Here is a 25274-nt window from a genome sequence, read left to right on the forward strand (position 1 = left end):
CGCTGCATTTTGGTCCGATCCTTGCTACAACTCTTCGTCAGAGGAGGAGATAGAAGAAAACCGTGACAATCCTCTACTTCACACTTCTCTCTTCCTGTGTGAATTTCTGCTTGTCTGTGAAACGCTGATGTCTTTTTCTGCTAAATGACGTGCAAGTAAACAGCTCTGCATCCCCTCTCTGGTTCTCAACTAAACCAGACCCCTCTCTTGTTATGTCAGTTACTGAGCTAACACGTTTTAGATAAGTAGTTAGTAATCATGGCTGAATAGGGGGCCCCCATTCATTTTGTTAGTCATTCTCACTCAGATATCCAATTAACATGGCATGTCATTATAAAATGTGTAGAATTCTAGCTGAAAAAATTGTCTCTCCACCCCATGGCAAAATGGGTAAAATTGCTTAAAATTGGCTGCAAAATGGACAGAAATTGATATTAAAGGTGCTAAATGCAGCTGTTTTTATCTCAATATCAAATAATTTATGGGTAACAATTATGTACCTTACTGTGGTTGTTTTATGTATTTAACTAGGCAAGTCAGTTAAGAACAAGTTCTTATTTTCAATGACGGCCTAGGAACAGTGGGTTAACTGCCTGATCAGGGGCAGAACGACAGACCTTGTCAGCTCGGGGATTTGAACTTGCAATCTTCCAGTTACTAGTCCAATGCTCTAACCACTAGGCTACCCTGCTGCCCCAATTCAATTAAAGAAACAAAAACAGCTTCTTAGCAAATAGCAATTTCCCAAGCAACAATTTTGTAAAAACTGTCTGGAAGTGGTGTGAGAGGGGAGGGACAAACTGAAAAATGTCTACTATTAGCAGAAAGGTTTGGAACTCTGTCTATGAACTATTTTACAGCATGGTGATGTCACTATGGACGGCTAAAAGTATCCCACCAAACACAGGCAGAAATGTCAGGCTGTCTTTCATTTTAATAATAATAGCAATAAATATATTTTACACATGAGATATAAACATACGAACAACACAAACAACGACGACATCTCATCTGTTAAAACACTGTATCCCATGCTTGTTCAATGAACCATAAACAATTAATGAACATGCACCTGTGGAACGGCCGTTAAGACACTAACAGTTTACAGATGTTAGGCAATTAAGGTCACAGTTATGAAAACTTAGGACACTAAAGAGAGATTTTGACTGTCTCTGAAAAACACCAAACGAAAGATGCCCAGGCTGCTTGCTCATCTGCGTGAACGTGCCTTAGGCATGCTGCAAGGAGGCATGATGACTGCAGATGTGGCCAGGGCAATAAATTGCAATGTCAGTACTGTGAGACGCCTAAGACAGCGCTACAGGGAGACAGGACGGACAGTGGCAGACCACGTGTAACAAAACCCTGCACAGGATGGGTACACCCGAATATCACACCTGTGGGACGAGTACAGGAAGGCAACACCAACTCCCCGAGTTACACCAGGAACACACAATCCCTCCATCAGTGCTCAGACTGTCCACAATAGGCTGAGAGAAGCTGGACTGAGGGCTTGTAGGCCTGTTGTAAGGCAGGTCCTCACCAGACATCACCGGCAGCAGCGTCGCCTATGGGCACAAAGCCACCATCGCTGGACCAGATTGGACTGGCAAAAAGTTCTCTTCACTGACGAGTCACGGTTTTGTCTCACCAGGGGTGATGGTCGGATTCGCGTTTATCGTCGAAGGAATGAGTGTTACACCGAGGCCTGTACTCTGGAGCAGGATCGATTTGGAGGTGGAGGTCCATCATGGTCTGGGGCGGTGTGTCACAGCATCATCGGACTGAGCTTGATGTTATTGTAGGCAATCTCAACACTGTGCGTTACAGGGAAGACATCCTCCTCCCTCATGTAGTACCCTTCCTGCAGGCTCATCCTGACATTTCCCTCCAGCATGACAATACCACCAGCCATACTGCTCGTTCTGTGTGTGATTTCCTGTAAGACAGGAATGTCAGTGTTCTGCCATGGCCAGCGAAGAGCACAGATCTCAGTCCCATTGAGCACGTCTGGGACCTGTTGGATCGGAGGTTGAGGGCTAGGACTATTCCCCCCAGAAATGTCCGGGAACTTGCAGGTGCCTTGGTGGAAGAGTGGGGTAACATCTCACAGCAAGAACTGGCAAATCTGGTGCAGTCCATGAGGAGGAGATGCACTTACTTTTGATTTTGACCCCCCCTTCGATCAGGGACACATTAATCCATTTCTGTTGTTCACGTCTGTGTAACTTGTTCAGTTTGTGTCTGTTGTTGAATCTTGTTATGTTAATACAAATATTTACACATGTTAAGTTTGCTGAAAATAAACACAGTTGACAGTGAGAGAATGTTTCTTTATTGCTGAGTTTATATAAAACACAGGAAATCATGTTTTTGACTGCACTGGGCCTTTAAAACGGCAACGTTTTCTCTCCACCCCACAGAAAAATGTGTATAATTGCAGGAAATGAACTTTAAAACGTAGATGTTTCTCTCCACCATCAGGAGGGGGGTCTGCTGTAAGGTCCCCAACTAACCAGACCCTTCTCCCCTCTCTGGTCGTCTCAGGCTCTCAGGACCTCTTCCTCACGGTGACTGTAGGAGTGGCTTTGGCAGCAGTGGTGTGTGTCACTGCTGTTGTCATCATAGTACGCAGGAGGAGAGACAGTAAGGACTTACATTTGTCTCTGAGTTTAATGGAGTGCATTAATTACACAGTAATACATGGACACAGACAGTTGTTTCATTGAAATTCTTCTGATTTCTTTTATTTGTTCTTGTCAGAGAATCAAGTGCCAACTGATAACAGCATTGTGAGTGAACTGTGACTTAATTAACACAGTTATTTGACTTTAATAATAGTATAATACACCAAGAGTTTGCACTATCATTCTATTGTTTTTAATTTTAAATTACATTTGTTATTAATTGATTAAGGGTCTGAATGCAGTAAACCACTCCACCCCACCAACCAATGAGGACCAGGTTAGTGCATCAACACTCTAATGGAGTTTGAAACATGATTAATATGAAACATAATTTGACCCAGTTGTTATCATGCAATCAGACTAATGTCCAGTTTAAATTATTCATGTTTCAATAACAATTTTGACCCTTTTAGAGTCAACCTGCTGACACAATCACCTATGCCTCCATTGACCACTTCAATCAATATCCCCCTGAGAGAGTTGATGTAAGATACGCTACACTGAACATATTGTGATGGTATCACTCTCCCTCATACACACTTTTTAAAGCCTTTACTTTGTTGTGTGTGTGTTGTCTCTGTAGGCCCAAGGTGAAGATGCAGTGATGTATGCCTCAGTTATGCCCTATTCTGGCAGAGCGAGAGAGACAGAGAAGCATGCTGACCCCAGCTCCCTCTACTCCACTGTCAAGTAACCTCAGGGAGCCAAGACATAAGGAGAGACGGAGAACCCTGCTGACCACAGCTCCCTCTACTCCACTGTCAAGTAACCTCAGGGAGACAAGACACAAGGAGAGACAGAGACCCTGCTGACCCCAGCTCCCTCTACTCCACTGTCAACTAACCTCAGGGAGACAAGACATATGGAGAGACAGAGAACCCTGCTGACCCCAGCTCCCTCTACTCCACTGTCAAGTAACCTCAGGGAGACAAGACATAAGGAGAGACAGAGAACCCTGCTGACCCCAGCTCCCTCTACTCCACTGTCAAGTAACCTCATGGAGACAAGACATAAGGAGAGACAGAGAACCCTGCTGACCCCAGCTCCCTCTACTCCACTGTCAAGTAACCTCATGGAGACAAGACATAAGGAGAGACAGAGAACCCTGCTGATCCCAGCTCCCTCTACTCCACTGTCAACTAACCTCAGGGAGACAAGACATAAGGAGAGACAGAGAACCCCTGCTGACCCCAGCTCCCTCTACTCCACTGTCAAGTAACCTCAGGGAGACAAGACATAAGGAGAGACAGAGAACCCTGCTGACCCCAGCTCCCTCTACTCCACTGTCAAGTAACCTCAGGGAGACAAGACACAAGGAGAGACAGAGAACCCTGCTGACCCCAGCTCCCTCTACTCCACTGTCAAGTAACCTCAGGGAGCCAAGACATAAGGAGAGACGGAGAACCCTGCTGACCCCAGCTCCCTCTACTTCACTGTCAAGTAACCTCAGGGAGACAAGACACAAGGAGAGACAGAGAACCCTGCTGACCCCAGCTCCCTCTACTCCACTGTCAACGAACCCCAGGGAGACAAGACACAAGGAGAGACAGAGAACCCTGCTGACCCCAGCTCCCTCTACTCCACTGTCAACTAACCTCAGGGAGACAAGACATAAGGAGAGACAGAGAACCCTGCTGACCCCAGCTCCCTCTACTCCACTGTCAAGTAACCTCAGGGAGACAAGACATAAGGAGAGACAGAGAACCCTGCTGACCCCAGCTCCCTCTACTCCACTGTCAAGTAACCTCATGGAGACAAGACATAAGGAGAGACAGAGAACCCTGCTGACCCCAGCTCCCTCTACTCCACTGCCAAGTAACCTCAGGGAACCAAGACATAAGGAGAGACAGAGAACCCTGCTGACCCCAGCTCCCTCTACTCCACTGCCAACTAACCTCATGGAGACAAGACATAAGGAGAGACAGAGAACCCTGCTGACCCCAGCTCCCTCTACTCCACTGTCAAGTAACCTCAGGGAACCAAGACATAAGGAGAGACAGAGAACCCTGCTGACCCCAGCTCCCTCTACTCCACTGTCAACTAACCTCATGGAGACAAGACATAAGGAGAGACAGAGAACCCTGCTGACCCCAGCTCCCTCTACTCCACTGTCAACTAACCTCAGGAAGCCAATACATCCACATGAAGACTACACTCTCTCATTCACACCCTGATTGCAGACCTGATTTGGTTCTAGGACTATACATTTTTGTGCTATTAATTAAAAGGGACAATCTGCACTAGTTACATAATTTCTGGACATATTAATTAATGATATGCACCCACTGACTCTAGAAAAATAAAACGTAGAAATGCCTCATGAGTTTAATTAAACTGTCATAACCCATCAGAACCCAAAATAGATGCTTGTTTTACTCCAATGTTTGTAATCAAATTAATGTAAACAAACACAATGTATAGCCTCAAAACATGGTTTAAACTATAATATTGATATCATGGATGGCCAGTCCTTGCATCTATAGCTCTGTCTATGAGAGTGGTTCTCCAGCCCCATCCCTCAGCTCTTCAGCAAAACAATGGCGGAGAGTGTGATAGCTTAATGTTTCAACTGCTGATTTCCTCTTTAAGATGTGTATATTTGATTGATATGGACCAATGTGTTGGGAGACAGGAAAAGTGGAAGAGTCTGAGAGTCAGAAAGGCATGCTTCAGATTCAAATTCATGCTGACTCTGATAGCCTACAGTAATATACTGCATATGCACATATACACTATTACTGCCCAATGTTACACACTACTATCCAGTGTGTACAACTTCTACTACAAGACCAGAGTGTGGCTACTTTGCAAGAATCTCAAATGTAAAATATTGTTTTGGTTACTACATGATTCTTTATGTGGTATTTTATAGTTTTGATGTCTTCACTATTATTCTACAATGTAGACAATATTCAAAATAAGGAAAAACCCTTGAATGAGTAGGTGTGTCCAAACTTCTGACTGGTATTGTATGTGAATGAGTTTGCTAAAATATCAAAAAAATATGAGAGACCCTCTACCTGTAGACCCACCTGTAGTCCCACCTGTAGTCTAATCAGTAGACCCACCTGTAGACCCACCTGTAGTCCCACCTGTAGTCTAATCAGTAGACCCACCTGTAGACCCACCTGTAGTCCCACTTGTAGTCCCACCTGTAGTCTAACCAGTAGACCCACCTGTAGACCCACCTGTAGTCTCACGTGTAGTCTAACCAGTAGTCCCACCTGTAGTCCCACCTGTAGTCCCAACTAGAGTCCCACCTGTAGTCCCACCTGTAGTCCCAAATAGAGTCCCACCTGTAGTCCCAACTAGAGTCCCACCTGTTGTCCCACCTGTAGTCCCACCTGTAGTCTAGCCAGTAGTCCCACCTGTAGTCTAACCAGTAGTCCCACCTGTAGTTCCACCTGTAGTCCACCTGTAGTCTAACCAGTAGTCCCACCTGTAGTCCCACCTGTAGTCCCACCTGTAGTCTAACCAGTAGACCCACCTGTAGTCCCACCTGTAGTCCCACCTGTAGTCCCACCTAGAGTCCCACCTGTAGTCCCACCTGTAGTCCCACCTGTAGTCCCACCTGTAGTCCCACCTGTAGTCTAACCAGTAGTCCCACCTGTAGTCCCACCTGTAGTAGTCCCACCTGTATTCTAACCAGTAGTCCCACCAGTAGACCCACCTGTAGTCTAACCAGTAGTCCCACCTGTAGTCCCACCTGTAGACCCACCTGTAGTCTAACCAGTAGTCCCATCTGTAGTCTAACCAGTAGTCCCACCTGTAGTACCACCTGTAGTCTAACCAGTTCTCCCACCTGTAGTCCCACCTGTAGTCCCACCTGTAGTCTAGCCAGTAGTCCCACCTGTAGTCTAACCAGTAGTCCCACCTGTAGTTCCACCTGTAGTCCACCTGTAGTCCCACCTGTAGTCCCACCTGTATTCTAACCAGTAGTCCCACCAGTAGACCCACCTGTAGTCTAACCAGTAGTCCCACCTGTAGTCCCACCTGTAGACCCACCTGTAGTCTAACCAGTAGTCCCATCTGTAGTCTAACCAGTAGTCCCACCTGTAGTACCACCTGTAGTCTAACCAGTTCTCCCACCTGTAGTCCCACCTGTAGTCCCACCTGTAGTCTAACCAATTGCCCCACCTGTAGTCTAACCAGTAGTTCCACCTGTAGTCTTACTTGTAGTCTAACCAGTTACCCCAACTGTAGTCCCACCTGTAGTCCCACCTGTCGTCTAACCAATAGTCCCACCTGTAGTCCCACCTGTAGTCTGACCTGTAGTCTAACCAGTTCTCCCACCTGTAGTCCCACCTGTAGTCTAACCAATAGTCTCACCTGTAGTCTTACTTGTAGTCTAACCAGTTCTCCCACCTGTAGTCCCACCTGTAGTCTACCGGCAGTTCATCCCAGAGTCACACACAGGGTTTGACTACACACTCGCCCACAAAAGGGAAACCAGCCATGATGACTCTGTCACTAAAACTATTGTCCCCATATTAAACAGGCTCCCCTGCCGAAAAAAGCTGCTGTGAAGCTGCAAATCCAACATCTGTAATTCAAAGTGGAATTCATTTGTACATTTTTTTAAACTCAAGTAGTGTATTCATAGCTCTTGACCAAGTGTTGAATGTTATTCATGTTTATTTCTTGTTTGTTCCTCTGAAAATGAACTTTACATTTATTTTTCAAGTTTTTTTTCTTGTCTTTTATAACAGAAGTGAGAATACTGGAAAAGAGAAGAAGACAAGGAGATGGTGCTGAGTCTTCATTCAGGACACTAGTCTGTACATATACACATAAACTCCTCTGCTCTACTCTAATCTATTATGCTGTACTCTCCTATCTACTCTACTCTCCTATCGCCTCTGTTATCCTGTCCTCTCTTCTCTCCTCTCTCTTCTACTCTGCCCTCTACACTTCTCAACTCTCCTCTCTCCTCTCCTCTCCTCTCCTCTCCTCTCCTCTCCTCTCCTCTCCCTCTCCCTCTCCTCTCCTCTCCTCTCCTCTCCTCTGCTTTCCCCTCTACACTCCTCTCCTCTCCTCTACTGTAATCTCCACTCTCCTGTACTCTCTCCTCCTCTTCGCTCTTCTCTTCTCTCCTCTCTACTCTCCTATCTCCTCTCCTTTCTGCTCTCTCCTCTACAGTCATCTCTCCTCTGCTCTCCTCTCTCCTCTACTGTCCTCTCTCCTCTGCTCTCCTCGCTCGTCTCTCCTCCACTCTCCTCTCTCCCCTCCTCTACTCTCTCAGCTCCCCTCCTCTTCTCTCCACTCTGCTCTCCTCCTCCTCTTTAAAATTAAGTCATTAAAACGCAAACTTTTTTCCAAATTAACTCCATAATATCGACAGAAACATGGCAAACGTTGTTTAGAATCAATCCTCAAGGTGTTTTTCACATATCTATTCGATGATAAGTCATTCGTGGCAGTTTAGTTAATTCTCTGAAGAAATGGAACGCGCCTTCAGAATCTGGGGCATTTCCTGTATGAAACTTCATCTTGGTTTCGCCTGTAGCATTAGTTCTGGGGCACTCACAGATAATATCTTTGCAGTTTTGGAAACGTCAGAGGTTTTCCTTTCCAAAGCTGTCAATTACATGCATAGTCGAGCATCTTTTCGTGACAAAATATCTTGTTTAAAACGGGAACGTTTTTTATCCAAAAATTAAAAGAGCGCCCCCTATCTCGAAGAAGTTAACCTTTAATAACAGAACAAAAATGACATACATTTTCATAATCCATCTATCGTCATGATGTAACGGATATTGTCCTCTTTGCTGTGGTGCATTTCATATTCGTCTGTTCCCATATGAATCCCTGCTTGTCTATGTTTGTCTATATGTTTGTCTGCTTGTCTATATTTAGATGCACTATTGTAAAGTGGCTGTTCCACTGGATGTCATAAGGTGAACGCACCAATTTGTAAGTCGCTCTGGACAAGAGCGTCTGCTAAATGACTTAAATGTAAATGTATGTAACTCTGACATCCCACGACAGTGCTAAACTTTAATGACGTTAAAGTAAACTCCTGATATCAGTGATGAGTGAACAAGCACCCTGCTCTCTACTGTATGTGTCTGATGATGAAGAGTTATTTTAAAAGAGGATGTTTTTCTCCTCCTGAACTAGATATTAAAGGGCACAGAAGATGGTGGTGACGTCACCTTCAACGCCCCAGGAACAATTTAATCAGAAATAGTACATCTTCCATGTGCCATCTAGATACATAAATGAGTGCTGTTCCTGTAAAGTAGTGTTTCCCAAATGTTGGGTCAGATGCGCTGGTCCCTCATTCTTCAGACTGGTTTATAAAAAAAATCAAAAAAATCTACCAAAGTCAAGACACTTGAATGAATATTTTTCAGATGGTTCTGATGGGACAACTCTGAATCCTGTCAAGACAACCACTCAGGACCATAACAGCCCCAACCATATTTATAGGAAGTACTGCTTGTCTCGTGATTCAGAAGTTGTTGTAGAGAAAGATTTAGCAGATTGAGTAGAGGAAACTCTATAGGCAACACAGAGTCAGTGGATGTGCTGTGATGTCACCATTATTGTCACGTTCTGACCTTAGTTCCTCTGTTTTGTCTTTTGTTTTAGTATGGTCAGGGCGTGTGTTGGGTGGGTTGTCTATGTTCGTTTTTCTATGTTGGTTTTTTGAGTTTGGCCTGGTATGGTTCTCAATCAGAGGCAGGTGTCGTTAGTTGTCTCTGATTGAGAATCATACTTAGGTAGCCTTTTTCCACCTGTGTTTCGTGGGTGTTTGTTTTCTGTTTTGTGTTTTCACTAGACAGGACTGTTTCATTTGTTCGTTCTTCCTAGTTATTATTTTTGTTTAGTGTTCAGTTTTGATTATATTAAAAATCATGAATACTTACCAAGCTGCACCTTGGTCCTCACCTTCTTCCACCGACGACAGCCATTACAATTATTCATGAAAAGTGGTCACCTTGTTTGTTTTCAACTACTATGCAGGGAGTACATAGGCTAAGTACCAGTCTCTTTAGCTAACGTTCCACTCCTTGCCACTCCTTGTCATTACCAAAGAGACTGGCCTTTCGGGAATATCAACATTCAATAGAGTACCACAGTATGAGTCATCCTACACATTAAACCTAGTGGTCGAACACGGAAATGGTTCCAATCCTTTTTCCACCATTCATTTCTCCCGTAGGGGATTTGAGATACACTTCAAATAAGGGCTGTGTTTCCTGTAGGTTTACTCTGGCATGATGGTTTGATAACCGTGTAATTCTCTCTCAGACAAGGTGACTTCAAATCAAAACAAATCACATTTTATTGGTCACATACACATGGTTAGCAGATGTTAATGCGAATGTAGTGAAATGCTTGTGCTTCTAGTTCTGACCATGCAGTAATATCTAACAAGTAATCTAACATTTTCACAACAACTACCTTATACACACAAGTGTAAAGGAAGGATTAAGAATATGTACATATAAATATATGGATGAGTGATGGCCATGCGGCATAGGCAAGATGCAGTAGATGGTGTAGAATACAGTATATACATATGAGATGAGTAATGTAGGATATGTAGACATTATTAAAGTGCCATTATTTAAAGTGACTGGTGATACATTTATTAAATCAATTCATTAAATGTATTAAAGTGGCTGGAGTTGAGTCAGTATGTTGGCAGCAGCCACTCAATGTTAGTGGTGGCTGTTTAACAGTCTGATGGCCTTGAGATAGAAGCTGTTTTTCAGTCCGTCGAGTCTGACTCCAAGTCTGAGTCACAACTCTGAGTCACAAGTCGAGTCACGAGTACATCAATTTATATTAGGTCTTATTATGCAATTGTCTATAGTTGCCACCAAATGGCGCCAATCCCACTAATTTACTATTCATCACTACATCACACGTTCTACTTAATACCTGTAGTTCTTTACTTATTTACTACATACAGTGCCAGTCAAAAGTTTGGCCACAGCTGCTCATTCGAAGGTTTTTCTCTATTTTTGCTATTTTCTACATTGTAGAATAATTGTGAAGACATCAAAACTATGAAATAAGTCAATATGTTGGCAGCAGCCACTGTATGTTAGTGAGAGCTGTTTAACAGTCTGGCCTTGAGATAGAAGCTGTTTTTTAGACTCTCGGTCCCAGCTTTGATGCACCTGTACTGACCTCGCCTTCTGGATGATAGCAAGGTGAACAGGCAGTATTTTGGGTGGATGTTGTTCTTTATGTTCTTTTTGGCCTTCCTGTGACATCGGGTGGTGTAGGTGTCCTGGAGGGCAGGTAGTTTGCCCCCGGTGATGCATTGTGCAGACTGCACCACCCTCTGGAGAGCCTTAAGGTTGTGGCCGGAGCCCGACAGCCCGACAGGATGCTTTCAATTGTCCATCTGTAGAAGTTTATGAGGGTTTTAGGTGACAAGGCAAATTTCTTCAGCCTCCTGAGGTGGAAGAGGCACTTTTGCGCCTTCTTCACCATGCTGTCTGTGTGGGTGGACCATTTCAGTTTGTCCGTGATGTGAAAGCCAAGGACCGTAAAACTTTCCACCTTCTCCACTGCTGTCCCGTCGATTTGGAAGGGGGGATGCTCCCTTTGCTGCATCCTGAAGTACACGATCATCTCCTTTTTTTTGTAGACATTGAGTGAGAGTTTATTTTCCTGACACCACACTCCAAGGGCCCTTACCTCTTCCCTGTAGGCTGTCTTGTCGTTGTTGGTAATCAAGCCTACTACTCTAATGTCATCTGCAAACTTGATGATTGAGTTGGAAGCGTGCATGGCCACGCAGTCATGGGTGAACAGAGACTACAGGGGGGAGCTGAGAACGCACCCTTGTGGGGCCCCAGTGTTGAGGATCACCGGGATGGAGATGTTGTTTCCTACCCTCACCACCACCATCAGATAGTCCAGGACCCAGTTACACAGGGCGGGGTCAAGACCCAGGGTCTCAAGCTTAATGACAAGTTTGGAGGGTACTATGGTGTTAAATGCTGAGCTGTAGTCAATGAACAGCATTCTTACATAGGTATTCCGCTTGTCCAGATGGGATAGGCCAGTGTGCAGTGTGATAGCGATTGCATCGTCTGTGGACCTATTAGGGCAGTAAGCAAATTGGAGTGGGTCTAGCTTATCAGGTAGGGTGGAGGTGATATGATCCTTGACCCGATATTGTTCTTTTTTTTTCTCCTTTGCACTCCAGTATCTCTACATGCACAATCATCTTCTGCACATCGATCACTTCAGTGTTTAATTGCTAAATTGTAATTATTTTGCCACTCTGGCCTATTTATTGCCTTACCTCTCTAATCTTACTACATTTGCACACACTGTATATGCATTTTTCTATTGTGTTATTGACTACATTTGTTTATCCCATGTGTAACTCTGTGCTGTCATTTCATAATCTGTTAACTTATTTTTCTTGCACTCTGACAGGTAAATATTTAGCCTGTAGTCCTAATATTTAGCTAATATTTAGCTTTTTACTTCAGCTACACATCACTTGCCTCTCTCTTCCAGCTGTTTCCATAGGCAACAGGCTACTCAAGCCTCTCCAGAATAGGCCATTCCTCTTCTCGTGAAATCCCAGGAAAAGCTATATGATATTTATTTGTATCATTGTTTATACTATAATGCAGGCTTGCTTTAGCTAATTACTGAATGTAAAACAGGCCTACAGCATAGAAACTGCATGTTGAAGAGAGAGTGGGTCGGTGTGATCCCTTTTGGCCAGTCATGATAACATTGTTGCACTGATGAATTGCAAATAGTTTCACAGGACATGTAGAAATGTCCACAGTGAAAAAGAAGAACCAAAGGAATTGACAACCACTAGAAAAATGGAAATCACTTGCAAACCACTTGAACAACGATACAACGACATGCTGTAAAAGATGAGCAGGCTAAAATTATTATGTATTTTTTTACCTTTATTTTACTAGGCAAGTCAGTTAAGAACAAATTCTTATTTTCAATGACGGCCTAGGAACAGTGGGTTAACTGCCTGTTCAGGGGCAGAACGACAGATTTGTACCTTGTCAGCTCGGGGATTTGAACTTGCAACCTTCCGGTTACTAGTCCAACACTCTAACCACTAGGCTACCCTGGCATTGGTTGTTGAATTGCTACATTTAAATACAAGTTACTATATTATTTTTCATTAGTCCTACATGTACATTGAAGTATTATTTGCAGTTGTCACTATGACAATGAACACACCATGAAAGCACTGAATGGTCTGACCCTGTATCTGTGTGTTAAGAGACCTTGTGAAAGGTCCTGTTTATATAGGAAGCTCTGCAGTAGGATGCGTTGATCAGTTGACTGACAGGAGTAGGACTGTAGAACGATACATGATCAACTTTCATCTAGTGTGGATGCTCACCAACGTTTTATAGTTATGTAGCCTATATTTTATCATAATCGTTACAGGTATTGACTTGGTGGACGGCCCAGGCCTTAACTCTGACACAACACAACTAACGTCATTATCACAACAGAACTACATTATCGATACTTCAATGAAATAAATCTAAAATTACACACACACACTTGTGTACTTGACTTTTATGCTCTATAAATTGACTCTTTCAAATGATTTACTCTGGCAAGTTTGCTACCAGGGCGCTGCAGTAGGCAAGTAAAGCAGGAGTCGAATCCATCAGTATGTATTTTAGTTTGAGAATTTTAGTTTGAGAATGTACAAACAAAAAGGTTGCTTAGCAACCAGATGCCAACTGTGATCTGTGGTGGAAAAAGTGATGGAGTTCCAATATTTGCATAATCGTTGTGATTGGAGGATAGCTGCGAGGGCAATGTAATCAGGATCAATTCTCTGTCCTCCGCATGCTCATTAATAATAGAATGTTCATATTTGAAGATGTCATATGACATGAAGTACAGGGAGTGGATTAGCTAAAGAGACTGTACTCAGGCTAGGGAGTACAGCCTCTACTGCAAAACCACCTCTCTGTTACTGACCCAAAGCTCTTAACCACTAAGCTATAAGCATCCTTGTCACGCCCTGGTCTTAGTATTTTGTGTTTTCTTTATTATTTTGGTCAGGCCAGGGTGTGACATGGGTTTATTATGTGGTGTGTTTTATCTAGTTTTTTTTGTAGGTATTAGGATTGTGTATTAGTAGGGTTATCTAGAAAAGTCTATGGTTGCCTGAAGTGGTTCTCAATCAGAGGCAGGTGTTTATCGTTGTCTCTGATTGGGAACCATATTTAGGCAGCCATATTCTTTGAGTGTTTTGTGGGTGATTGTTCCTGTCTCGGTGTTACTGTGCACAAGTATAGGCTGTTTCGGTTTCTGTGTTACTTTTTTTGTATTGTTCGTGTTTATTGGTTATTAAACATGTATGAAAATTACCACGCTGCATTTTGGTCCGATCCTTGCTACAACTCTTCGTCAGAGGAGGAGATAGAAGAAAACCGTGACAATCCTCTACTTCACACTTCTCTCTTCCTGTGTGAATTTCTGCTTGTCTGTGAAACGCTGATGTCTTTTTCTGCTAAATGACGTGCAAGTAAACAGCTCTGCATCCCCTCTCTGGTTCTCAACTAAACCAGACCCCTCTCTTGTTATGTCAGTTACTGAGCTAACACGTTTTAGATAAGTAGTTAGTAATCATGGCTGAATAGGGGGCCCCCATTCATTTTGTTAGTCATTCTCACTCAGATATCCAATTAACATGGCATGTCATTATAAAATGTGTAGAATTGTAGCTGAAAAAATTGTCTCTCCACCCCATGGCAAAATGGGTAAAATTGCTTAAAATTGGCTGCAAAATGGACAGAAATTGATATTAAAGGTGCTAAATGCAGCTGTTTTTATGTCAATATCAAACAATTAATGGGTAACAATTATGTACCTTACTGTGATTGTTTTAAATTCAATTAAATAAACAAAAACAGCTTCTTAGCAAAGAGCAATTTCCCAAGCAACAATTTTGTAAAAACTGTCTGGAAGTGGTGTGAGAGGGGAGGGACAAACTGAAAAATGTCTACTATTAGCAGATAGGTTTGGAACTCTGTCTATGAACTATTTTACAGCATGGTGATGTCACTATGGAAGGCTAAAAGTATCCCACCAAACACAGGCAGAAATGTCAGGCTATCTTTCATTTTAATAATAATAGTAATAAATATATTTTACACATGAGATACAAACATAAACATACGAACAACAGCTTACTCACACAAACAACGACTACATCTCATCTGTTAAAACACTGTATCCCATGCTTGTTCAATGAACCATAAACAATTAATGAACATGCACCTGTGGAACGGCCGTTAAGACACTAACAGTTTACAGATGTTAGGCAATTAAGGTCACAGTTATGAAAACTTAGGACACTAAAGAGAGCTTTTGACTGTCTCTGAAAAACACCAAACGAAAGATGCCCAGGCTCCTTGCTCATCTGCGTGAAGGTGCCTTAGACATGCTGCAAGGAGGCATGATGACTGCAGATGTGGCCAGGGCAATAAATTGCAATGTCAGTACTGTGAGACGCCTAAGACAGCGCTACAGGGAGACTGGGCAGACAGTGGCAGACCACGTGTAACAAAACCTGCACAGGATGGATACACCCGAACATCACACCTGTGGGACAAGTACAGGAAGGCAACACCAACTGCCCGAGTTACACCAGGAACGCACAATCCCTGCATCAGTGCTCAGACTGTCCGCAATAGGCTGAGAGAGGCTGGACTGAGGGCTTGTAGGCCTGTTGTAAGGCAGGTCCTCACCAGACATCACCGGCAACAACATCGCCTATGGGCACAAAGCCACCTTCGCTGAACCAGATTGGACTGGCAAAAAGTTCTCTTCACTGACGAGTCGCGGTGTTGTCTCACCAGGTGTGATGGTCGGATTCGCGTTTATCGTCGAAGGAATGAGTGTTACACCGAGGCCTGTACTCTGGAGCAGGATCGATTTGGAGGCGGAGGGTCCGTCATGGTCTGGGGCGGTGTGTCACAGCATCATCGGACTGAGCTTGTTGTTATTGTAAGCAATCTCAACGCTGTGAGTTACAGGGAAGACATCCTCCTCCCTCATGTAGTACCCTTCCTGCAGGCTCATCCTGACCTTTCCCTCCAGCATGACAATGCCACCAGCCATACTGCTCGTTCTGTGCGTGATTTCCTGTAAGACAGGAATGTCAGTGTTCTGCCATGGCCAGCGAAGAGCACAGATCTCAGTCCCATTGAGCACGTCTGGGACCTGTTGGATCAGAGTGTGAGGGCTAGGGCCATTCCCCCCAGAAATGTCCGGGAACTTGCAGGTGCCTTGGTGGAAGAGTAGGGTAACATCTCACAGCATGAACTGGCAAATCTGGTGCTGTCCATGAGGAGGAGATGCACTTACTTTTGATTTTGACCCCCGCTTCGATCAGGGACACATTAATCCATTTCTGTTGTTCACGTCTGTGGAACTTGTTCAGTTTGTGTCTGTTGTTGAATCTTGTTATGTTCATACAAATATTTACACATGTTAAGTTTGCTGAAAATAAACACAGTTGACAGTGAGAGAACGTTTCTTTTTTGCTGAGATTATATAAAACACAGGAAATCATGTTTTTGACTGCACTGGGCCTTTAAAACGGCAACGTTTTCTCTCCACCCCACAGAAAAATGTGTATGATTGCAGGAAATGAACTTTAAAACGTAGATGTTTCTCTCCACCATCAGGAGGGGGGGCTGCTGTAAGGTCCCCCACTAACCAGACCCTTCCCCCCTCTCTGGTCGTCTCAGGCTCTCAGGACCTCTTCCTCATGGTGACTGTAGGAGTGGCTGTGGCAGCAGCGGTGTGTGTCACTGCTGTTGTCATCATAGTACGCAGGAGGAGAGACAGTAAGGACTTACATTTGTCTCTGAGTTTAATGGAGTGCATTAATTACACAGTAATACATGGAGACAGACAGTTGTTTCATTGAAATTCTTCTGATTTCTTTTATTTGTTCTTGTCAGAGAATCAAGTGCCAACTGATAACAGCATTGTGAGTGAACTGTGACTTAATTAACACAGTTATTTGACTTTAATAATAGTATAATACAACAAGAGTTTGCACTATCATTCTATTGTTTTTAATCTATTACATTTGTTATTAATTGATAAAGGGTCTGAATGCAGTTAACCACTCCACTCCACCAACCAATGAGGACCAGGTTAGTGCATCAACACTCTAATGGAGTTTGAAACATGATTAATATGAAACATAATTTGACCCAGTTGTTATCATGCAATCAGACTAATGTCCAGTTTAAATTATTCATGTTTCAATAACAATTTTGACCCTTTTAGAGTCAACCTGCTGACACAATCACCTATGCCTCCATTGACCACTTCAATCAAAATCCCCCTGAGAGAGTTGATGTAAGATAAGCTATACTGAACATATTGTGATGGTATCACTCTCCCTCATACACACTGTTTAAAGCCTTTACTTTGTTGTGTGTGTGTTGTCTCTGTAGGCCCAAGGTGAAGATGCAGTGATGTATGCCTCAGTTATGCCCTATTCTGGCAGAGGGAGAGAGACAGAGAAGCATGCTGACCCCAGCTCCCTTTACTCCACTGTCAAGTAACCTCAGGGAGACAAGAAATAAGGAGAGACAGAGAACCCTGCTGACCCCAGCTCCCTATACTCCACTGTCAAGTAACCTCAGGGAGACAAGACATAAGGAGAGACAGAGAACCCTGCTGACCCCAGCTCCCTCTACTCCACTGTCAACTAACCTCAGGGAGACAAGACATAAGGAGAGACAGAGAACCCTGCTGACCCCAGCTCCCTATACTCCACTGTCAAGTAACCTCAGGGAGACAAGACATACGGAGAGACAGAGAACCCTGCTGACCCCAGCTCCCTCTACTCCACTGTCAAGTAACCTCAGGGAGACATAAGGAGAGACAGAGAACCCTGCTGACCCCAGCTCCCTCTACTCCACTGTCAAGTAACCTCAGGGAGACAAGCCATAAGGAGAGACAGAGAACCCTGCTGACCCCAGCTCCCTCTACTCCACTGTCAAGTAACCTCAGGGAGACAAGACATAAGGAGAGACAGAGAACCCTGCTGACCCCAGCTCCCTCTACTCCACTGTCAAGTAACCTCAGGGAGACAAGACATCAACATGAAGACTACACTCTCTCATTCACACCCTGATTCCAGACCTGATTTGGTTCTAGGAATAGAGATTTTTGTGCTATTAATTAAAAGGGACAATCTGCACTAGTTACATCCATTTCTAGACATATTAATTAATGATATGCACCCATTGACTCTTAGGAAAATAAAACGTAGAAATGCCTCATGAGTTTAGTTAAACTGTCATAACCCATCAGAACCCAAAATAGATGCTTGTTTTACTCCAATGTTTGTAAACAAATGAAATGTATACAAACACAATGTATAGCCTCAAAACAATGTTTAAACTATAATATTGATATCATGGATGGCCAGTCCTTGCATCTATAGCTCTGTCTATGAGAGTGGTTCTCCAGCCCCATCCCTCAGTTCTTCAGCAAAACAATGGCGGAGAGTGTGATAGCTTAATGTTTCAACTGCTGATATCAGCAAAATAACAGCAAAATATCAACTGTATTTTTGATTGATGTAGACCAATGAGTTGGGAGACAGGAAAAGTGGAAGAGTCTGAGAGTCAGAAGGGCATGTTTCAGATTCAAATTCATGCTGACTCTGATAGCCTAGGCTATACAGTAATATACTGCATATGCACATATACAATATTACTGCCCAATGTTACACACTACTATCCAGTGTGTACAACTTCTACTACAAGACCAGAGTGTGGCTACTTTGCAAGAATCTCAAATGTAAAATATTGTTTTGGTTACTACATGATTCCATATGTGGTATTTTATAGTTTTGATGTCTTCACTATTATTCTACAATGTAGACAATATTCAAAATAAGGAAAAACCCTTGAATGAGTAGGTGTGTCCAAACTTCTGACTGGTATTGTATGTGAATGAGTTTGCTAAAATATCTAAAAATATGAGGTATTGTGAGAATAATTAGTTATTTTTAATCCATTTGGATTTCAGGCTGTAAAAAAACAAACTTTGGAAAAGGTCAAAGGGTATGAATAATTTCTGAAGGCACTGTAGAAATACATGCTCTGTGTGTTGACCAAGGCAACACATATGACTTTGGCCCAATGCTGTATCAGTCATATAATCTACCATAGAACTGAAATAGTATATTAAACAATACTAGAATAAGGTGGGGAAGATGGTCCTGCAGTTGAGGACTTCCTCCCTGGATAGTAATAGAAAACACACAAGATTAGCAGAGGTGAGTCCAGCATGACAGAACAGTACACATCATATTTACTAACTCACTCTGTAAAGTTATAGAGTGAAAAGTCTGTAAAGTTTTCCCCCACTGTAATCTCTAAAAGACGTGTCTCTCTAGACAATAGTTCCTATAAATATGTATGGGGCTGTTTTGACGTTACCAGTCTTAGGCTGCTGATGAGTACTGATGGTTGTCCTGATAGGAATCAGAATAGTTCCATCAGAACTGTCTGAAAAACATCATTTCAAGTGTCTTGACATCAGTATGGCAAAATGTCACAACCCAGTCTGAAGCCATTAGAGGGACCAGCCCTGACCCAACATTTACTTTACAGGAACAGTACTCATTTCTATGTATCCAGACGGCACATGGAAGATGTACTATGTCTGCAGTACACACATCATACAGATGGGAGTGTTTTATTTAACCTGGGACCATGAAGGGGAAATTAATGAAGGTCTTCACTGCTCCCTCATTGTCAGTCAACTGACACCTCCACTTCCTCCCTCTGTAGTGTCACAGTCAGAGTGATGTCACAGCCAGACGTCTGTGTGATCACAGCTGAAAGAGAGAGCCAGGGCGAGTCAGAGAGACAAGGAGAGAGACCAACATGAGTAGGATGAGGAAATGGGAGAAGGAGCCAGATAGGAGGTAGAAGGACCAACTGATGAAGTAGAAGAAGAGTTAGGAGAGAGATTACAATGATAATTAAGGATGGAGGACACAGGAGGAGGACAGATATGATATGAAGAGAGGAATGGAGACAGGAAGGACCAGGCTCAAGATAACCAGGTATTCGCACCTAGAGCTCCAAACGGAGCCTCACCTGTTGCCCCACCTGTAGTCTTACCTGTAGTCCCACCAGTAGTCCCACCTGTAGTCCCCACCTAGAGTCCCACCTGTAGTCCCACCTAGAGTCCCACCTGTAGTCCCACATAGAGTCCCACCTGTAGTCCCACATAGAGTCCCACCTGTAGTCCCCACCTAGAGTCCCACCTGTAGTCCCACCTAGAGTCCCACCTGTAGTCCCATCCATAGTCCCACCTAGAGTCCCACCTGTAGTCCCACCTAGAGTCCCACCTGTCGTCCCACCTGTCGTCCCACCTAGAGTCCCACCTGTAGGCCCATCTGTAGTCCCACATAGAGTCCCACCTGTAGTCCCACATAGAGTCCCACCTGTAGTCCCACCTAGAGTCCCACCTGTAGTCCCATCCATAGTCCCACCTGTTGTCCCACCTGTAGTCCCATCCATAGTCCCACCTGTCGTCCCACCTGTAGTCCCACATAGAGTCCCACCTGTAGTCCCACATAGAGTCCCACCTGTAGTCCCATCCATAGTCCCACCTGTCGTCCCACCTGTAGTCCCACATAGAGTCCCATCTGTAGTCCCACATAGAGTCCCACCTGTAGTCCCATCCATAGTCCCACCTGTAGTCCCATCCATAGTCCCACCTGTCGTCCCACCTGTCGTCCCACATAGAGTCCCACCTGTAGTCCCATCCGTAGTCCCACCTGTCGTCCCACCTGTAGTCCCACATAGAGTCCCACCTGTAGTCCCACATAGAGTCCCACCTGTAGTCCCACCTGTAGTCCCATCTGTAGTCCCACATAGAGTCCCACCTGTAGTCCCACATAGAGTCCCACCTGTAGTCCCACCTAGAGTCCCACCTGTAGTCCCATCCATAGTCCCACCTGTAGTCCCACATAGAGTCCCACCTGTAGTCCCATCCATAGTCCCACCTGTCGTCCCACCTAGAGTCCCACCTGTAGTCCCATCCATAGTCCCACCTGTCGTCCCACCTAGAGTCCCACCTGTTGTCCCACCTGTAGTCCCATCCATAGTCCCACCTGTCGTCCCACCTGTAGTCCCACAGAGTCCCACCTGTAGTCCCACATAGAGTCCCACCTGTAGTCCCACCTAGAGTCCCACCTGTAGTCCCACCTAGAGTCCCACCTGTAGTCCCACCTAGAGTCCCACCTGTAGTCCCACATAGAGTCCCACCTGTCGTCCCACCTGTAGTCCCACATAGAGTCCCACCTGTAGTCCCACATAGAGTCCCACCTGTAGTCCCACATAGAGTCCCACCTGTAGTCCCATCCATAGTCCCACCTGTCGTCCCACCTGTCGTCCCACATAGAGTCCCACCTGTCGTCCCACCTGTCGTCCCACCTGTAGTCCCACCTAGAGTCCCACCTGTAGTCCCATCTGTAGTCCCACATAGAGTCCCACCTGTAGTCCCACATAGAGTCCCACCTGTCGTCCCACCTGTAGTCCCACCTAGAGTCCCACCTGTAGTCCCATCTGTAGTCCCACATAGAGTCCCACCTGTAGTCCCACATAGAGTCCCACCTGTAGTCCCACCTGAGTCCCACCTAGAGTCCCACCTGTAGTCCCACCTAGAGTCCCACCTGTCGAGTCCCACCTGTAGTCCCACCTAGAGTCCCACCTGTGTAGTCCCACCTAGAGTCCCACCTGTAGTCCCACCTGTAGTCCCACCTAGAGTCCCACCTGTAGTCCCACTGAGTCCCACCTGTCGTCCCACCTGTAGTCCCACCTAGAGTCCCACCTGAGTCCCACCTGTCGTCCCACCTGTAGTCCCACCTAGAGTCCCACCTGTAGTCCCACCTGTAGTCCCACATAGAGTCCCACCTGTAGTCCCACATAGAGTCCCACCTGTCGTCCCACCTGTCGTCCCACCTGTAGTCCCACCTGTCGTCCCACCTGTAGTCCCACATAGAGTCCCACCTGTAGTTCCACATATAGTCCCACATATAGTCCCACCTGTAGTCCCATCCATAGTCCCACCTGTCGTCCCACCTGTCGTCCCACATAGAGTCCCACCTGTCGTCCCACCTGTAGTCCCACCTAGAGTCCCACCTGTAGTCCCATCTGTAGTCCCACATAGAGTCCCACCTGTAGTCCCACATAGAGTCCCACCTGTCGTCCCACCTGTAGTCCCACCTAGAGTCCCACCTGTAGTCCCATCTGTAGTCCCACATAGAGTCCCACCTGTAGTCCCACATAGAGTCCCACCTGTCGTCCCACCTGTAGTCCCACCTAGAGTCCCACCTGTAGTCCCACATAGAGTCCCACCTGTAGTCCCACATAGAGTCCCACCTGTCGTCCCACCTGTAGTCCCATCTGTAGTCCCACCTGTAGCCCCATCTGTAGTCCCACATAGAGTCCCACCTGTAGTCCCACATAGAGTCCCACCTGTCGTCCCACCTGTAGTCCCACATAGAGTCCCACCTGTAGTCCCACATAGAGTCCCACCTGTCGTCCCACCTGCCGTCCCACCTGTCGTCCCATCTGTAGTCCCACAAAGAGTCCCACCTGTAGTCCCACATAGAGTCCCACCTGTCGTCCCACCTGTCGTCCCACCTAGAGTCCCACCTGTAGTCCCATCTGTAGTCCCACATAGAGTCCCACCTGTAGTCCCACATAGAGTCCCACCTGTCGTCCCACCTGTAGTCCCACCTAGAGTCCCACCTGTAGTCCCACATAGAGTCCCACCTGTCGTCCCACCTGTCGTCCCACCTGTCGTCCCACCTGTAGTCCCACCTGTAGTCCCACCTGAGTCCCACCTGAGTCCCACCTGTCGTCCCACATAGAGTCCCACCTGTCCACCCCCCCACCTGAGTCCCACATAGAGTCCCACCTGTCGTCCCACCTGTCGTCCCACATAGAGTCCCACCTGTAGTCCCACATAGAGTCCCACCTGTCGTCCCACCTGTCGTCCCACCTGTCGTCCCACCTGTAGTCCCACCTAGAGTCCCACCTGTAGTCCCATCTGTAGTCCCACATAGAGTCCCACCTGTAGTCCCACATATAGTCCCACATATAGTCCCACCTGTAGTCCCATCCATAGTCCCACCTGTCGTCCCACCTGTCGTCCCACATAGAGTCCCACCTGTCGTCCCACCTGTAGTCCCACCTAGAGTCCCACCTGTAGGCCCATCTGTAGTCCCACATAGAGTCCCACCTGTCGTCCCACCTGTAGTCCCACCTAGAGTCCCACCTGTAGTCCCACCTAGAGTCCCACCTGTAGTCCCACATAGAGTCCCACCTGTCGTCCCACCTGTCGTCCCACCTGAGTCCCACCTGTAGTCCCATCTGTAGTCCCACATAGAGTCCCACCTGTAGTCCCACATAGAGTCCCACCTGTCGTCCCACCTGTAGTCCCACATAGAGTCCCACCTGTCGTCCCATCTGTAGTCCCACAAAGAGTCCCACCTGTAGTCCCACATAGAGTCCCACCTGTCGTCCCACCTGTCCCACCTAGAGTCCCACCTGTAGTCCCACATAGAGTCCCACCTGTAGTCCCACATAGAGTCCCACCTGTAGTCCCACATAGAGTCCCACCTGTCGTCCCACCTGTAGTCCCACCTAGAGTCCCACCTGTAGTCCCACATAGAGTCCCACCTGTAGTCCCACCTGTCGTCCCACCTGTAGTCCCACCTAGAGTCCCACCTGTAGTCCCACCTAGAGTCCCACATAGAGTCCCACCTGTCGTCCCACCTGTCGTCCCACCTGTAGTCCCACATAGAGTCCCACCTGTCGTCCCACCTGTAGTCCCACCTGTCGTCCCACCTGTAGTCCCACCTAGAGTCCCACCTGTAGTCCCACCTGTAGTCCCACATAGAGTCCCACCTGTAGTCCCACATAGAGTCCCACCTGTAGTCCCACCTGTAGTCCCACCTGTAGTCCCACCTGTAGTCCCACATAGAGTCCCACCTGTCGTCCCACCTGTCGTCCCACCTGTAGTCCCACCTGTAGTCCCACCTGTAGTCCCACCTGTCCCACCTGTCCCACCTGTAGTCCCACATAGAGTCCCACCTGTAGTCCCACCTAGAGTCCCACCTGTCGTCCCATCTGTAGTCCCACATAGAGTCCCACCTGTAGTCCCACATAGAGTCCCACCTGTCGTCCCACCTGTAGTCCCACCTGAGTCCCACCTGTAGTCCCACATAGAGTCCCACCTGTAGTCCCACATAGAGTCCCACCTGTCGTCCCACCTGTAGTCCCACCTGTAGTCCCACCTGTAGTCCCACCTGTAGTCCCACATAGAGTCCCACCTGTAGTCCCACATAGAGTCCCACCTGTCGTCCCACCTGTCCCCACCTGAGTCCCACCTGTCGTCCCCTGTACCCACCTAGAGTCCCACCTGTAGTCCCACATAGAGTCCCACCTGTCGTCCCACCTGTAGTCCCACCTAGAGTCCCACCTGTAGTCCCACCTGTAGTCCCACCTAGAGTCCCACCTGTAGTCCCATCTGTAGTCCCACATAGAGTCCCACCTGTAGTCCCACATAGAGTCCCACCTGTAGTCCCACCCATAGTCCCACCTGTAGTCCCACCATCCCCACCTAGTCCCACCTGTAGTCCCACCTGTAGTCCCACATAGAGTCCCACCTGTCGTCCCACCTGTAGTCCCACCTGTAGTCCCACCTGTAGTCCACCTGTAGTCCCACATAGAGTCCCACCTGTAGTCCCATCCATAGTCCCACCTGTAGTCCCACCTGAGTCCCACCTGTAGTCCCATCTGTAGTCCCACATAGAGTCCCACCTGTAGTCCCACCTAGAGTCCCACCTGTAGTCCCACCTGTAGTCCCACCTAGAGTCCCACCTGTCGTCCCACATAGAGTCCCACCTGTAGTCCACCTGTAGTCCCACCTGTCCCACCTGTAGTCCCACCTAGAGTCCCACCTGTCGTCCCACCTGTAGTCCCACCTGAGTCCCACCTGTAGTCCCACATAGAGTCCCACCTGTAGTCCCACCTAGAGTCCCACCTGTCGTCCCACCTGAGTCCCACCTGTAGTCCCATCTGTAGTCCCACATAGAGTCCCACCTGTAGTCCCACATAGAGTCCCACCTGTGTAGTCCCACCTAGAGTCCCACCTGTAGTCCCACATAGAGTCCCACCTGTAGTCCCACCTGTAGTCCCACCTGTCGTCCCACCTGTCCTGTCCCACCTGTAGTCCCACATAGAGTCCCACCTGTCCCCACCTGTAGTCCCACATGTAGTCCCACCTGTAGTCCCATCCAGAGTCCACCTGTCGTCCCACCTGTAGTCCCACATAGAGTCCACCTGTCGTCCCACCTGTAGTCCCACCTGTAGTCCCACATAGAGTCCCACCTGTCGTCCCACCTGTAGTCCCACCTGTAGTCCCACCTGTAGTCCCACATAGAGTCCCACCTGTAGTCCCATCCATAGTCCCACCTGTCGTCCCACCTGTCGTCCCACATAGAGTCCCACCTGTCGTCCCACCTGTAGTCCCACCTAGAGTCCC

General features: G+C 46.5%; 1 protein-coding gene, 1 long non-coding RNA gene and 2 pseudogenes across 3 annotated transcripts in view; all 4 read left to right on the forward strand.

The window, feature by feature from the left end:
• LOC115126197 (uncharacterized) overlaps positions 1-7428 on the forward strand; it is a 26135-nt gene extending 18707 nt beyond the window's left edge. For both annotated transcript variants that reach the window (XM_065026239.1, XM_029655802.2), the window contains 5 exons: positions 2548-2646; positions 2764-2792; positions 2917-2964; positions 3101-3172; positions 3271-7428. In XM_065026239.1, the coding sequence (XP_064882311.1) occupies positions 2548-2646; positions 2764-2792; positions 2917-2964; positions 3101-3172; positions 3271-3381 (359 nt within the window). In that variant the 3' untranslated portion in view covers positions 3382-7428. The remainder of the gene's footprint in view (positions 1-2547; positions 2647-2763; positions 2793-2916; positions 2965-3100; positions 3173-3270) is intronic.
• A 9361-nt stretch (positions 7429-16789) lies between these two features.
• Positions 16790-18618, forward strand: LOC135574669 (uncharacterized). The gene is made up of 3 exons (XR_010465533.1): positions 16790-16837; positions 16974-17045; positions 17144-18618. It is a non-coding gene; the product is annotated as an uncharacterized LOC135574669 (long non-coding RNA).
• A 1972-nt stretch (positions 18619-20590) lies between these two features.
• On the forward strand, positions 20591-21089 carry LOC135574590 (mucin-1-like; annotated as a pseudogene).
• A 2019-nt stretch (positions 21090-23108) lies between these two features.
• LOC135574589 (mucin-1-like) lies at positions 23109-23714 on the forward strand (annotated as a pseudogene).
• Positions 23715-25274: the final 1560 nt, after the last annotated feature.

The sequence above is a fragment of the Oncorhynchus nerka genome, linkage group LG13 (genome assembly GCF_034236695.1).
Source record: "Oncorhynchus nerka isolate Pitt River linkage group LG13, Oner_Uvic_2.0, whole genome shotgun sequence".
NCBI lineage: Eukaryota > Metazoa > Chordata > Actinopteri > Salmoniformes > Salmonidae > Oncorhynchus > Oncorhynchus nerka.